Source organism: Cherax quadricarinatus, chromosome 26 (genome assembly GCF_038502225.1).
Source record: "Cherax quadricarinatus isolate ZL_2023a chromosome 26, ASM3850222v1, whole genome shotgun sequence".
NCBI classification, from domain to species: Eukaryota; Metazoa; Arthropoda; class Malacostraca; order Decapoda; family Parastacidae; genus Cherax; species Cherax quadricarinatus.
In genome coordinates, this window is record NC_091317.1 from 13,861,995 (window position 1) to 13,879,335 (window position 17,341).

At 40.7% G+C, this 17,341-nt stretch overlaps 1 protein-coding gene across 2 annotated transcripts in view; it reads left to right on the top strand.

Moving 5' to 3' along the window:
* The first annotated feature begins 3,624 nt into the window (after nucleotides 1-3,624).
* The window catches only part of LOC128691700 (uncharacterized), a 61,631-nt gene continuing 47,914 nt past the window's right edge, over nucleotides 3,625-17,341 (top strand). For both annotated transcript variants that reach the window (XM_053780576.2, XM_053780577.2), the window contains exons 1-2: nucleotides 3,625-4,140; nucleotides 9,463-9,734. In XM_053780576.2, coding sequence (XP_053636551.1) covers nucleotides 4,032-4,140; nucleotides 9,463-9,734 — 381 coding nt within the window. In that variant the 5' untranslated portion in view covers nucleotides 3,625-4,031. The remainder of the gene's footprint in view (nucleotides 4,141-9,462; nucleotides 9,735-17,341) is intronic.

Here is a 17,341-nt window from a genome sequence, read left to right on the forward strand (position 1 = left end):
ATCATCTACATACAACAGAAGTTTACACCTGACATTGATGTCCATGTCATTCACATAATATAAAAATAGTAAGGAACCCAGAATACTACATTGGGGAACCTCACATGCTATCAGCGGAGATTCTGATTCTTTATTATTAATCTATGTTCCACAGTCAGCCCTCCTGGCCCTATATCACTCACTTATTTACCCCTATCTCACCTATGGAATTTGTGCATGGGGCTTAACAACAATAAACCATCTCAGACCATTAATTACCCAACAAAAGGCTGCAGTCAGAATAACAAATTCCCACTCCAGGCAGCACACTCCACCAATATTCAAAACTCTAAACCTACTCACCATACAAAACATTCATACTTATTATTGTACCTGCTACATACTACATAGAACACTTAACTCTGATATAAACCCTCCCTTCAAACGTCTCCTTACCAACCTCAACAGAACACATGACCATAATGTGGAAAATACTGTATTTAATAATATTTATTTCATAGAAAACGGAAAGCCTGCTTCTGGGCAGGAGACTCGCCATCTTGGTTTTGAATTTTGTAAAAACGTTGGTGTAATGGGAAGAATTTTTCGTGCTCTAGAAGCTGTATAGCCCTTGTGGCTTAGCGCTTCTTTTTGATTATAATAATAATAATCGTGCTCTAGAGGTTAAAATTGTATTGACAGCACTCAAATAGGAGGCGAAATTGGTGGATGTGCATTCCTGCATAACTTGAGATAGACGACTGGACAAGACAGCTCCAGGAACCTCAGATAAGCTCTCTAGATTTGTGTGTAATTCTGGCCAGCATTATTTTCATAGATTTAGTTAGAGTGAGGTTTTCTGAGTATGATACACATTAATCTCCAGTCAAATTGGTGAGTGATATTAAGACATATTTTCCTTCTGTTATGTAATTGTGTATATATATAACCATTTATTATTTTTAATATACAGTCCACAAATTTATATATTTACCAGTATTCCTGGTGTATGTATATTTCATTTAATTGATAGGTCCAGAGCAACTTGTAGTTATGACAGTGGTAGGTATCGAAGGGGGACATTTTTTGCGACCTAGGTGTCCCAAATTCCTACTTGTCTATGTAACATTGATAAATAATAATTATCTTTGTTATCATTTACTGTTATGTACATGATTAGTTACATTCAGATAAATGCAATTTTACACACATAACACAAGGCACAGATCACTATTTAATGTTCCTCGTGTCCATCTCACACTATGCAAAAACTCAATGCACATAAAAGGCCCAAAAATCTGGAATCCATTACCTGTGAATATACCTGAAGGTTACCTGGAGGTTATTCCGGGGATCAACGCCCCCGCGGCCCGGTCCATGACCAGGCCTCCCGATAGATCAGGGCCTGATCAACTAGGCTGTTACTGCTGGCCGCACGCAGTCCAACGTACGAGCCACACCCCGGCTGATCCGGCACTGACTTTAGGTATCTGTCCAGCTGTCTCTTGAAGGCAGCCAGGGGTTTATTGGCAATTCCCCTAATGCTTGATGGGAGGCTGTTGAACAGTTTTGGGCCCCGAACACTTATGGTGTTTTCCCTTAGTGTACCAATGGCGCCCCTACTTTTTATTGGGGGCATTTTGCATCGCCTGCCCAGTCTTTTACTTTCGTAGGGAGTGATTTCTGTGTGCAGATTTGGGACCATTCCTTCCAAGATTTTCCAAGTGTAGATTATGATATATCTCTCCCTCCTGCGTTCCAACGAGTACAAGTCAAGTGCTTCCAAGCGTTCCCAGTAAAGGTGCTTGACAGAACTTATACGTGCAGTAAAGGATCTCTGTACACTCTCTAGATCTGCAATTTCACCTGCTTTGAATGGAGATGTTAATGTACAGCAGAACAAGTGATTTGAAAAGGATCATCATGGGCTTGGCATCTCTCGTTTTGAAAGTTCTCATTATCCATCCTATCATTTTCTTTGCACGTGCGATCATGGCACTGTTGTGATCCTTGAAAGTGAGATCCTCAGACATTACTACTCCCAGGTCCCTTACATTATTTTTCCGCTCTGTTGTATGGCCGGAGTCAGTAGTATACTCTGTTCTAGTTATTATCTCCTCCAGTTTTCCATAACGGAGTAGTTGGAATTTGTCCTCATTGAACATCATATTGTTTACCGTTGCCCACTGGAAAACTTTGTTTATATCTTCTTGGAGGTTAACCGCGTCCTCACCAGATGACAGCCTCATGCAGATCCTAGTATCATCCGCAAAGGATGATACGGTGCTGTGATGTATATCTCTGTTTATGTCTGATATGAGGATAAGGAATAAAAGAAACACTGTTTATAAATTCAAGTCTCTTCTTAAAAATCACCTACTCACCCACAATCAAATAAATACTGAATAATTGTATCTCATAAATGTTTAACCTGTGACCCTATCAAACTTTGTTTTTTTTAATTACATTACCTAACAGAATACTCCATTCTACTGAATGCACAGTAAATGACCATATGACCTGTCTTTGAAATACTCATTTGTGTTTAATTGTTATTTGTTTACTATAATTTTTACCAATGAATATATCATTGCTTAGTTAATCTTAAGTTAATTTTAAGCCTGTCCATAATGCTCTGCATACAAGGGGCTTTGGCATGTTACACTTAACCACTGTATTTCTTTGTCCCTTCAAGGAAGGTTCCTTGATGTTGGTGAGGGGCTCTTGATTTAGGGAATTGGATCTGTGCTCCAGTTCCCCGAATTAAGCCTGAATGCCTTCCACATTCCCCCCCCCCCCGGCGCTGTATAATCCTCCGGGTTTAGCGCTTCCCCCTTGATTATAATAATAATGTATTTCTTTGTACATCTATGTATCATGTCCAAATTAATAATAAATAAATAAATAAATAAATAAATGAATAAATAAATTTTGACACTTTATTTCCTGTTACTCAGGTAGAACTTGAACCAGTATACAGAACCTATGTCAGCAGTTTGCAGTTTCTTACATAATATATTACGGTTAACTGTATCATATACCTTATGCAACTCTAGGGTCACCATACCTAGGTTCTCTACACATATGCTGCTATGTATGATAATTCTATGTAACTGTATTTGTGTATACCTGAATAAACTTACTTACTTACTTACTCAGGTTATTCATCAGATTAATTAGGGAGGTATTGGTCGAGTAAGATCTGAATGGTGAAAACTTAACATAAGAATTATTTTAAAGAAAATTAGTGTTATTTTACGAATTGCTCAAATTAAGTTCTGTTCATTTTGGGTAAACTGGTGTATATTAAGGTTCAAATGAGCAATCAAATTTGTAAGGTTCACATTGCGCATTCATATTTTTTTTCTTATCTACCTCTGTTTATGTCATGGCATCACTGTGAGAGCAATGATTGGTCAACGTTTCCGTGACTTCATATAGCAGGTCTTTACGGGCATGTTACTGGCTACAAGAACGTAACGTCACAGTTCTTCAGCTCATATTTCAAAGATTTGGAGAAGTATCCATGACGTCAGAAACTAAGTCAGATAAGACACGCTATTGGTCAAAACAGTGTGACGTCACGAGTATTGAACAGAGCGTGGCTGTGATTGGTGGTTGAGAGGAGGAGAGTTTGGCGGGAAACACAGACGGCGTGGGTCGTGGCGTCTGCTGGGAGGCCACACCAACCACTTGTTTACATTTTTATTTTAAATATTTGCAACACGTCAGCTATCTGTTGTGGTGCAGTCGTAACAGCAGCCCCAGGACAAGTATGTGTAGAATGTCTGGAGTGTAGCCAGAATTGCTGGTGATTAGAGAATAATGATATAAAGCTGCAACAATAGGAAAGAGAGCGCCATCTGTCCCTCAGAGAAAGCACTCGTACTAAAACTTAAAATGAAGGATATTGCTGCCGGACAGTGATCTCCAGCGGTAACTGTTGTGAATAAACCTCGTCATCCACCAAGGGGAGTAATAATCCGGCGTGGAAGGCAAAACAGTTTCCCTAAATTGGAAGGAGGTGCTGAGTTTTAAAGTGTGTGGTTGTGATGGCCGAGGGTAGTGTTGGTGTGGGTGAGCCTGTGGCACACAGGACCAGGGCAGCCCTCGAGGAGATACCCAGACCTACCTCCATTATCCTCCGTCACACTCAGCTAGGTGAGCTTCACTACACTAGGTCTACTGGCCTAGGCTAGGCAGGACCTACTGCCTCTTTCTGACTCGTCAACATTTTACCCCAATGGAAATAAGTCGTTGACTTCTTTGGGTTATCCTAAGTTATTTACGCTATTTATGATAACTGTACTTAGATGTACCTGTGCTATAATAAACTTAACTCTTGATATAAAAAAGTAGGTGTCCTCCACTTCTCTGGATCAAACCTGACTACCTCCCATTTTGCATAATGTCCATCATGCAATAGACAACTATACCTATACTTTAAATGCCTTGAAGTAGTAATATTCCCATGGCTTGGAATTTGTCAGACTATTTCTATCTTTAGTAAGTTTTATTAGGAACAGGTATACATAAGTACAATTATCATAGTGTAAGTTACCTAGGATGACTAAAAAAATTAAGACTCGACTTATTTCCATTATTCCCTTGTTGATTGTGAGAGAAGCCCAATACTGACTCCATTTATGCTAAAACTGTTCTTTGTTGAAGAGAAATATTTTTGAGTTATTAATTCAGGGTTAATAACCTAGGATAACCCAAGTCTGCTACACATTGTGGCTTATTCTCAGTTCCTTCAGGATGCAACCCACAGCCATTACCAAAGTCCTTGGTACCTATCTATGCTGTTAAGTGAACTTGGACAGTCCTTTCGGTTGTGACTAGTGCATTTTTCCATTGAATCGTCATTTGTGCCTCAGTCCAGGAGAGAATTTCTTCTGCATTACTGTTCATACATTAACTCTGACCTCTCTTCCCCATTTTTGTTGCTGATCTTAAAACCCCTCTCCTCCCTTAATGAGAGTACCTTGTTACTAATAAAGGACTCCTGATCCAAGGGGATCAGAGCTACCCCTTGCCTCTGATCCCACTGTATAACCCCTACTGATTCAGTTCTTCCCCAAGCATATAAAAGTCCTACATTATCACATGCATATACTACTATATACTATTTTTCAATCTCCAGTGTGGCACTTAGAAACCCTTAGTAAAGATTATGCTGTATGACCCTTGTAGGTTTAGTGCTTCTTTTTTTTATAATAATAGTAAAGATTAAACAAATGACTGATTTGCAATATTTTAATACCACAGTTGCAAACAGCTTGGAAAGTGAGAGGTTTTTGCCAATGGCAAGTAAGTCCTAAAACTGTCAGGCCAGTGCACTAGCCACTGGCCTGCTTGTTTTAAGACTGGCTTGCCATGGGTTTAAACCCCCAGTCATTCTGAGAGAAGAATTTAAGCAGTAATATCCTTTTATCAAGATTCACTGCTTGAAGAGTTTTAATGGAAATAATGAATTTGCTTTTCTTATGTAACCCCTTGTGAAACTGTTGAAAACTTTCTTATTAAATTGTTTTCATCCCAGTAACATTTAATTGTACATGTATATGGATTTATTGATTATAGGTTTCCCAAGTTTTTTTATTTTGAAAGATAGGGCAGTAATGTGCAGCTAGACTGTATCTCATTAATACACATCAAACTGGCTGTTTTCTGTAACTGGTACAATAACTATGCAACAATTTGTTAAAAGAGGGAAACCAGTACCACATTTTAAGTTGTCTTATTGTTTGAGACCCTTGTTGCCAGCAACTGATGTTTTACTTGTTTTTATCATAAATTTTTTGCTTATTGTCTCCTGTGTCTGATGGACACACTGGTGACCATCAACCTATCCTCACACTGCTGTTCTTTCCTCAACACCTTCACCTGTCTTTTTCATGTGTACCTTGTAGTGCTGGTTGATTCTTTTGATTTTAGCACTTTTCATGAATACAGTATACGTATAATGCACTAATGCAAAAAAAAAAAAAATAATAATACTGTACATGGTTTCACAGCCAATAATTGCATAAGTTTGCTGAACTAATAATAAAAAAGATTATTTTCAATACAATACATTCCAGTGTTTGGTATGTCATGTACATGCCTGATTTGTTGGAAATAATTCACATTGTCTGACTATTGGGCTATCCTAGCTTCAGGTCTACAAATTTTGATTCATTTATAGTTAATATTCTACTGTACAACTATGAAATAATTACTTTCCTACTGTACAACTATGATATACTATTTCTTAGTATTAAGTAGAATGTAAGCCAATAATGTTAAGTTGGCCCATAATGCCAAGACGTAATAGAGGTTCTCTTGGCATTGCATCACACTATTGTATATACACAATCTCAATGTACTGTTTGGAAAGACATTAAATAAATAAATAAAATAAATAAATAAATTTACTATGGTACTGTACATGAAACCATTGTCAGTTCAAAATTGTGTAAGAGGCATAAATACACAGTCTTGTATATTAGTATTTCCTTTCAAGCTGTTCCTATCATTCGTTGCAGCCAAAGGGCAATATAAAGAGTTGATGTAATTATACACAATACACAAATACCCCGCACATAGAAGAGAGGTGCTTACGACAACATTTCGGTCCGACGTGGACCATTTACAAAGTCACACTAGCAAAAAGGAGAGCAGGAAGGGTATATATAGGCAGGAGGTGGTAATAGTGGAGGGAAGGAAGTAGTAGTGGGGAGGTAGTAAGAGTAGGAGGAGCCAATCAGATACTAAGAGGAGCACTGCAAGGGAGCTAGGTGCCCACAGAGGGTAAGAGCAAGAACACCAAGGGGGGGAGAACAAATAAGAAAGAAGGAACAATTATACAGGGCAGAAGAAAGACAACCCAAAGGAGAAAAAGGAAAGAGGAAAGGGGAAGAGGAAGAAGAAAAAAGAAGAAAAAAGAAGGAATCAGGTTAGATCACGAGTGTTCTGAAGTTTGGAGCATTTTACAATGTAGTGGGAAAGGAAGGCATCTACAGAAACGAAGCCAGGACTATGATTCATACTACTTCCAACTTTAACAGTAGCTGTCTGGTTGAATCCTCCGTTACACACAGCTTTCCTTGTATGAATCTTAGTCCTGGCTTCGTCTCTGTAGATGCCTTCCTCTTCCACTACATTGTAAAATGCTCCAAACTTCAGAACACTCATGACCTAACCTGATTCCTCCTTTTTTCTTCTTCTCCCTCTTCATCTTTCCTCTTTCCTTTTTCTCCTTTTTGTTGTCTTTCTTCTGCCCTGTGTATTTGTTCCTTCTTTCTTTATTTTATTTGTTTCCCCCCTCCTCGGTGTTCTTGCTCTTACCCTCTGTGGGTACCTAGCTCCCTTGCAGTGCTCCTCTTTTTTTGTATTTGACTGGCTCCTCCTACTCTTACTACCTCCACACTACTACTTCCTTCCCTCCACTACTACCACTACTTCTACTACCACCTCCTGGAGTTTACCTGGAGAGAGTTCCGGGGGTCAACGCCCCCGCGGCCCGGTCTGAGACCAGGCCTCCTGGTGGATCAGAGCCTGATCAACCAGGCTGTTGCTGCTGGCTGCACGCAAACCAACATACGAGCCACAGCCCGGCTGATCCGGAACTGACTTTAGGTGCTTGTCCAGTGCCAGCTTGAAGACTGCCAGGGGTCTGTTGGTAATCCCCCTTATGTGTGCTGGGAGGCAGTTGAACAGTCTCGGGCCCCTGACACTTATTGTATGGTCTCTTAACGTGCTAGTGACACCCCTGCTTTTCATTGGGGGGATGGTGCATCGTCTGCCAAGTCTTTTGCTTTCGTAGTGGGTGATTTTCGTGTGCAAGTTCGGTACTAGTCCCTCTAGGATTTTCCAGGTGTATATAATCATGTATCTCTCCCTCCTGCATTCCAGGGAATACAGGTTTAGGAACCTCAAGCGCTCCCAATAATTGAGGTGTTTTATCTCCGTTATGCGCGCCGTGAAAGTTCTCTGTACATTTTCTAGGTCGGCAATTTCACCTGCCTTGAAAGGTGCTGTGAGTGTGCAGCAATATTCCAGCCTAGATAGAACAAGTGACCTGAAGAGTGTCATCATGGGCTTGGCCTCCCTAGTTTTGAAGGTTCTCATTATCCATCCTGTCATTTTTCTAGCAGATGCGATTGATACAATGTTATGGTCCTTGAAGGTGAGATCCTCCGACATGATCACTCCCAGGTCTTTGACGTTGGTGTTTCGCTCTATTTTGTGGCCAGAATTTGTTTTGTACTCTGATGAAGATTTAATTTCCTCATGTTTACCATATCTGAGTAATTGAAATTTCTCATCGTTGAACTTCATATTGTTTTCTGCAGCCCACTGAAAGATTTGGTTGATGTCTGCCTGGAGCTTTGCAGTGTCTGCAATGGAAGACACTGTCATGCAGATTCGGGTGTCATCTGCAAAGGAAGACACGGTGCTGTGGCTGACATCCTTGTCTATGTCGGATATAAGGATGAGGAACAAGATGGGAGCGAGTACTGTGCCTTGTGGAACAGAGCTTTTCACCGTAGCTGCCTCGGACTTTACTCTGTTGACGACTACTCTCTGTGTTCTGTTAGTGAGGAAATTATAGATCCATCGACCTACTTTTCCTGTTATTCCTTTAGCACGCATTTTGTGCGCTATTACGCCATGGTCACACTTGTCGAAGGCTTTTGCAAAGTCTGTATATATTACATCTGCATTCTTTTTGTCTTCTAGTGCATTTAGGACCTTGTCGTAGTGGTCCAATAGTTGAGACAGACAGGAGCGACCTGTTCTAAACCCATGTTGCCCTGGGTTGTGTAACTGATGGGTTTCTAGATGCGTGGTGATCTTGCTTCTTAGGACCCTTTCAAAGATTTTTATGATATGGGATGTTAGTGCTATTGGTCTGTAGTTCTTTGCTGTTGCTTTACTGCCCCCTTTGTGGAGTGGGGCTATGTCTGTTGTTTTTAGTAACTGTGGGACGACCCCCGTGTCCATGCTCCCTCTCCATAGGATGGAAAAGGCTCGTGATAGGGGCTTCTTGCAGTTCTTGATGAACACAGAGTTCCATGAGTCTGGCCCTGGGGCAGAGTGCATGGGCATGTCATTTATCGCCTGTTCGAAGTCATTTGGCGTCAGGATAACATCGGATAGGCTTGTGTTAATCAAATTTTGTGGCTCTCTCATAAAAAATTCATTTTGATCTTCGACTCTCAGTCTGGTTAGCGGCTTGCTAAAAACTGAGTCATATTGGGACTTGAGTAGCTCACTCATTTCCTTGTTGTCATCTGTATATATATAGGTCATCCTGCCTATATATACCCATCCTGCTCTCCTTTTTGTTAGTGTGACTTTGTAAATGGTTCAAGTCAGACCGAAATGTCGTCGTAAGCTCCTCTCTTCTATGTGCGGGTTATTTTTGTATTGTTCCAGTCACGGTATTGTGCCTTTTTTGTTATTTATAGTTGATGTAATTGGTTATATCCACAGGCAACTTGGACAATTGGTCAGCAACAGTCAATCTTCCATCTTCATACCTTTCCCCATCGCCCTCACCAGATGAGCTTATCATCCGAGGGCGGGGAAGGAGATCACTTCCCTTGGAGTGGTCTCCCATTCCAATAGAGAGTCCCACTAAACGATCAGAAAGAACTCCAATCAAAAGGTCTCCTGGCAAGGGTATGATAGTGTTACGTTCATCCCCGAGGAAAAGGCTGCAGTTGAACGATACTCCACCCAAAGATTTAATGGAGAATCGACGGGTATGATTAATTATATATGGTGACCATTATATTTATATAAAATGCTAAAAAGTTTCACTAGTGGTAATTGTGAGCAGCACCATACATACATAAACATATACAGTGGAACCTTGATTTTCGTTATTAATCCATTCGAAAAAGTCTGACAAAAACCGATACGATTCGGTTTTTGTCAGACTGAAGCAATATTTCCCATAAGAAATACGTAATGTAAATCCAATTAATCCATTCCAGACGCCCAAAAATATTAACAAAAAATACATTTTATAGAGAATAGCTATAGTACATATATACAAAAAACAATGAGAAATAAATATGAATGACTAATGAAGTGGATAAATGAACATTTAACATCACTTTTATCTTTATTGAAGACTTGTTGGCATATGGAAGACGGGGAGAGGGAGGAGGAGAGGTTATTGTTTGGAATTCAGGTATCAAGGCCCTATCCCGGGGTTACTTCTCTGTCTTTTACTGGCACTAGGACCAGGTTGAGAGTCACTGGACCCCTGTTGCATAAAAAATCTGTCCAGAGATGTCTGTTTCTGGTGTCTCTTAAGATTTGCCTAAAATGGGACAAGGCATTGTCATTGAGCATGTTGCAGACACAGCTTGCAACAGCTTCGTTAGGGTGATATTTCTCCACAAAACTTTGCAACTCATTCCACTTTGCACATGCGTCCTTAATCTTTGATGAAGGCATATTCTACCCCCTCTCTTCCTCCTCTGAAGCAATTTCCTCAGCTGCAGTCTGTTGCTGTTCCAGGTCTTGCAGCTCTTCCCTGTTGTCGTCCACCAACTCTTCCACATCCAACCCCATGGACTTCCCCAAAGGCACAATAGATTCCACAACAGGCATAGGGTTGTCAGGGTCAGCCTCAAACCCTTCAAAATCATGAACACCCAAGATGCTTTGTGTGGGTGTTCGATTCCAGGAAATGAGTGGCCTAGTCACGCAGGCAGGCGGGCAAGTTTGGTACGGACCATTTTCAGTTGTATGCAAACTGAGTGGACGTGCAAAAACGGACAAAATTTTGATGAAAAAAGTCATTGAAAACAAAATCACACGAAAACTAGGGCATACGAAAACCGAGGTTCCACTGTGTGTGTACGTGTTTGTGCATGTGTGTGCCTGTGTGCACACGCACGTGCACACTCGCTCTTTCACACTCACACTCACACACACACACACTCATGCACTCTCTCACTCTCCCTCTCGCACACACACTCTCACACTCTCTCTGTCTCTTCGTCTCTGTCTCTCTCTCTCTAGAGGAGTGATTGTAGGAATGTTGAGGTAAAGAGTGTGATAAAACAGAAGAACTTTGCATACGAGAGATTTTTACAAAACAGAAGTGATATGAGAAGGGCGGAGTATATAGAGGGAACAAATGTATTTGACAGTTAAAAGCAGAATAGGAGAGTTAGTATACAGTGGACCCCCGACATTTGACATTAATCCGTTCCTGAGAGCCATCGAATGTCGAAAATATTGAAAGTCGAATTAATTTTCCCCATAAGAAATAATGGAAATCAAATTAATCTGGGCAAGACACCCAAAAGTATGAAAAAAAACAATTTTACCACATGAAATACAGTGGACCCCCGGTTAACGATATTTTTTCATTCCAGAAGTATGTTCAGGTGCCAGTACTGACCGAATTTGTTCCCATAAGGAATATTGTGAAGTAGATTAGTCCATTTCAGACCCCCAAACATACACGTACAAACGCACTTACATAAATACACTTACATAATTGGTCGCATTGGGAGGTGATCGTTAAGCAGGGGTCCACTGTATTAAGTTTAATGCAATAGAATAATTGCAGTAACAACAATAACAATAGATTAATAACAATAGAATAATTGACACTTACCTTTAATGAAGATCTGGTGATGATTGATGGGATGGAAGGAGGGGAGAGTGTGGATGGTGTTAGTGTTTAGAAGGGGAATCCCCTTCCATTAGGACTTGAACTGGCAGCCTCACCATGCCTTACCACACTGTGTATACCACTACGATTCTTAAATCTTTTAAACCAACCTTTGCTGGCCTTAAATTCACTCAAATCACCATTAGTTGCAGGCAATTTCTTTACCAAATCATCATGCACTCCGACACACGCACTCCACTTTCGTACTTTGCAATTATCTCTTTCTTCATTTCAATAGTCATTAGCCCCTTTTTTCTCGAAGGGTTGGCACTAGAAGCTTTCTTGGGGCCCATGGTTACTTATTTTGCAGAAACAAGCACCAAAAACAGTGATAATATGGAATGTACCGAATGTATCCTTAGATGCGCGCACACTGGCTGGCTTGCAAACACTGGCGCACACACGGGGCAGTTCAGGCCACACGTGGACACGTCTCGTACGAATCGTATTGAATGTCGGGTTTTCCATCGAATGTCGAGGCAAAATTTTTGCATTAAAATGCATCGAATGTCGGGGGTCCACTGTATTGGGAGTTAGACGTATTGAGAAGATGGCGGGAATATTTTTGAGGAACATTTAAATGTTGATGAAGAGAGGGAGGCAGTAATTTCATGCATTGATCAGGAAGGTACATACAGCATCTTTTAGGGGGAGAGAGGAGTGGTTTTGCCTTTTTTTTTTCTAATTTTAATGAAATTTTTCCTGTGAATTAAGTGGCATTTGAAACTTACACACTGTTTCTTTTCACTTTCCTTATAGTTAGATAGAAAAAAAAAAAAAATTGTGGTGCCAGATCAACCAGGCTGTGATGGATATGTGGGGCAGCGGGCCTCCAGCAGCAACAGCCTGGTTGACCAGGCGAGCACCAGACAAGCCTGGCCCATGGCCGAGCTCAGAGAGTAGATATACTCTCAAAATTCTTCAAAGGTAGGTCTTACAAGATTCCTCCTTCAACAAATTTGGTAAGATGTACAATGTTCTAGTTGATATCAAATGAAAGATATTGATTGCATTATACAATTTTTTTAGGAAAAAAAAATCCATAAAAACAAAACGGTAATATATATCACAAATCCCCTCTCCTGGATTATAGAACAATCATTCCTCAATATTTTTTATTATTATTTTTTTTTTATTATCACACTGGCTGATTCCCACCAAGGCAGGGTGGCCCGAAAAAGAAAAACTTTCACCATCATTCACTCCATCACTGTCTTGCCAGAAGGGTGCTTTACACTACAGTTTTTAAACTGCAACATTAACACCCCTCCTTCAGAGTGCAGGCACTGTACTTCCCATCTCCAGGACTCAAGTCCGGCCTGCCGGTTTCCCTGAACCCCTTCGTAAATGTTACTTTGCTCACGCTCCAACAGCACGTCAAGTATTAAAAACCATTTGTCTCCATTCACTCCTATCAAACACGCTCACGCATGCCTGCTGGAAGTCCAAGCCCCTCGCACACAAAACCTCCTTTACCCCCTCTCTCCAAACTTTCCTAGGCCGACCCCTACCCCGCCTTCCTTCCACTATAGACCGATACACTCTTGAAGTCATTCTGTTTCACTCCATTCTCTCTACATGTCCGAACCACCTCAACAACCCTTCCTCAGCCCTCTGGACAACAGTTTTGGTAATCCCGCACCTCCTCCTAACTTCCAAACTACGAATTCTCTGCATTATATTCACACCACACATTGCCCTCAGACATGACATCTCCACTGCCTCCAGCCTTCTCCTCGCTGCAACATTCATCACCCATGCTTCACGCCCATATAAGAGCATTGGTAAAACTATACTCTCATACATTCCCCTCTTTGCCTCAAAGGACAAAGTTCTTTGTCTCCACAGACTCCTAAGTACACCACTCACTCTTTTCCCCTCATCAATTCTATGATTCACCTCATCTTTCATAGACCCATCCGCTGACACGTCCACTCCCAAATATCTGAATACATTCACCTCCTCCATACTCTCTCCCTCCAATCTGATATTCAATCTTTCATCACCTAATCTTTTTGTTATCCTCATAACCTTACTCTTTCCTGTATTCACCTTTAATTTTCTTCTTTTGCACACCCTACCAAATTCATCCACCAATCTCTGCAACTTCTCTTCAGAATCTCCCAAGAGCACAGTGTCATCAGCAAAGAGCAGCTGTGACAACTCCCACTTTGTGTGTGATTCTTTATCTTTTAACTCCACGCCTCTTGCCAAGACCCTCGCATTTACTTCTCTTAGAACCCCATCTATAAATATATTAAACAACCACTGTGACATCACACATCCTTGTCTAAGGCCTACTTTTACTGGGAAATAATTTCCCTCTTTCCTACATACTCTAACTTGAGCCTCACTATCCTCGTAAAAACTCTTCACTGCTTTCAGTAACCTACCTCCTACACCATACACTTGCAACATCTGCCACATTGCCCCCCTATCCACCCTGTCATACGCCTTTTCCAAATCCATAAATGCCACAAAGACCTCTTTAGCCTTATCTAAATACTGTTCACTTACATGTTTCACTGTAAACACCTGGTCCACACACCCCCTACCTTTCCTAAAGCCTCCTTGTTCATCTGCTATCCTATTCTCTGTCTTACTCTTAATTCTTTCAATAATAACTCTACCATACCCTTTACCAGGTATACTCAGCAGACTTATCCCCCTATAATTTTTGCACTCTCTTTTATCCCCTTTGCCTTTATACAAAGGAACTATGCATGCTCTCTGCCAATCCCTAGGTACCTTACCCTCTTCCATACATTTATTAAATAATTGCACCAACCACTCCAAAACTATATCCCCACCTGCTTTTAACATTTCTATCTTTATCCCATCAATCCCGGCTGCCTTACCCCCTTTCATTTTACCTACTGCCTCACGAACTTCCCCCACACTCACAACTGGCTCTTCCTCACTCCTACAAGATGTTATTCCTCCTTGTCCTATACACAAAATCACAGCTTCCCTATCTTCATCAACATTTAACAATTCCTCAAAATATTCCCTCCATCTTCCCAATACCTCTAACTCTCCATTTAATAACTCTCCTCTCCTATTTTTAACTGACAAATCCATTTGTTCTCTAGGCTTTCTTAACTTGTTAATCTCAATAATGTGTGAAAAATCATGATGCTCCTATAAAAGCTCTTTGCAGAAAGAGGAAAATAAAAACTTATTCCTGAGTTATTCACATACTATATAGTAGTTTGCATGAAACTCGAGGGTGGCCGCGCGCCACCTTTCACTGGCCATCATAGCTCCATGACTCACGAAATCATAATGACATGATTGCAAACACTGATCGGCGACTCATAAGTCACTGAGGTACTGGTGGTGTGCGCAGTGATCACTAGCCAACTCAGGAGATGCCAGCAAGTATATTTGGATAGAAACAATCATAAAAATCGTAATTTCTGGAGTAGAAAAAAAAAACTTGAATTGGTATCCTGTCATATTGATGACCTCAGCAGCAAAAAAAAAAAATATCGAAAAAGATACTTAGAAATGTGCTAGAAACAAACTGATTACATCAAAATGATGCCAGAATTATGCACTATTTTTTGTTAAGAAACCTTTTTTTTTTTTTTTATTAATTTTTCGTTTTTTTCAGAGATAGTCTCGCAGAGTGCTCCTCCACCCCCTTTAGGAGTGAAGAAGAGCCAGATCTAAGTGTGAGGGAGGTGTGCGAGGCATTAGGTAGCAGATGGAACTGATGGGATCTTGACAGAAATGTTAAAAGCATGGGGGGATATAGTGTTGGAGTGGTTGGTACTTTTATTCGATAAATGTTGGAAAGAGGGGAAGGTACCTAGGGATTGGCAGTGTGTGTATAATTCCTTTATACAAGGAAAGAGGGACAAAAGAGATTGTAAAAATTGTAGGGGAATAGTTTACCGAGTATACCAGGTAAATTGTATGGTAGGGTTATTGTTAAAAGAATTAGAGATATGACAGAGAGCAGGATTGCCAATGAGCAAGGAAGCTTTAGAAGGGGTACAGGATGTGTAGATCAAGCATTTAAATCATACCACGGATAGGGATTGAACTCGAGGTGAGTGAGTGGTAGAACCCCAGATTGTCAGCATAGTTGCTGACCAGCCAGCTGGCTATAATAAGATTGATCCACCTAGATATATTTATACACCATAGAAAGGTTAGCATAGGCACCACTGTGACCACAAATGCATGGCCATGACGAACTCTAGCTCAAGTCCCGTCAAAGCTGTCAACGTGACTCACGAAATTGTAATCGTTCAATTGCAAACAAACCATACCACGGGCGGGGACTGAACTCACAGTGAGTCTTAAAACTCCAGACTGGCACTTTGAGGGAACTTGAGCTAGAGTTTGTCATGGCCATGCTAGTGGGAGATTCATCTGTAAAAACTTGCATTGGCTGTCACAGTAGTGCCTATGGAGTATAAATATGCCTAGTTGGATGAATCTTGCAGCCAGCTGGCTCAGGGGCTAACGTATCGGTCTACAGTTATATGACTTACTCACCGCCCGTAGTATGGTTTGTTGGCAATCATGTCATTACAATTTCATGAGTCATCAGGTGTTTATGTTAAAGCATATAAGTAAACAGTATTTAAATAAGGTAGGGATGTTTTCACTGCATTTATGGATTGAGAAAGAGCATATGACAGGGTGGATAGGGAAGTAATGTGGCAGATGTTGCAAGTGTATGGAATAAGTAGTAAGTTGCTAAAGTGCTCTTAAGAGTTTTTATGACGATAGTGAGGCTCGGGTTAGGGTGTGTAGGAGAAAGGGAGATTACTTTCCAATAAAAGTAGGCCTTAGTCAGGGATGTGTAATGTCACCTTGGCTGATTAACATATTTATAGATGTAGTTGCAAAAGAAGTAAGTACTAGAGTGTTGGAGAGAGGGGTGGGATTAAATTATGGGAATTAAATACAAAATCTGAGTTGTCACAGTTTATGAAGGACGAGGTTAACCATAGAATTGATGAAAGAAAAAAGGTGAGTGGTACATTAACCCTTAAATGGTCCAAACGTATATATACATTTTTTCAACATCTGAAAGTATGTAAAAAAATGTAGATCTTTTTTGTTTTACATTTGAAAACGTGTTAAAAAAACTTTTATCTACATTTTTTTTTTGTTATATTTGAAAATATGTAAAAAAAGTAGATCTACTTTTGTAGCGCTATGAATTTGAACGTCGATCTGTTTGGACCGTTTAAGGGTTAAGGTGTCTATGGAGACAAGAAACAATATCCATCGAGGCAAATAAGTGAATGGACGAGAGTATAGTTTTACCAACACACTCGCATGGGTGTGAAGCATGGGTTGTGAATGCTGCAGCGAGGGGGAGGCTGGAGGCCACCTCAACACTGCATCCTCTCTAAATGACCAAACCAGATTGCTGAGGCGGTTTGGTCATTTAGTGATGATGGAGCAAAATAGAATGACTTGGAAGGTATATAAATCTGTAGTAGAGGGGAGCATGGGTAGGGGTCATCCTAGGGAAGGATGGAGGGAGAGGGTAAAAGAGGTTTTGTGTGCAAAGGGCCTGGACATGCAGCAGGCATGTGTGAGCATGTTAGATAGGAGTGAATGGAGAAGAGTGGTTTTTGGGGCCTGATGAGCTGTTGGAGTGTAAGCAGGGTAATATTTTGTGAAGGGATTCAGGGAAACCGGTTA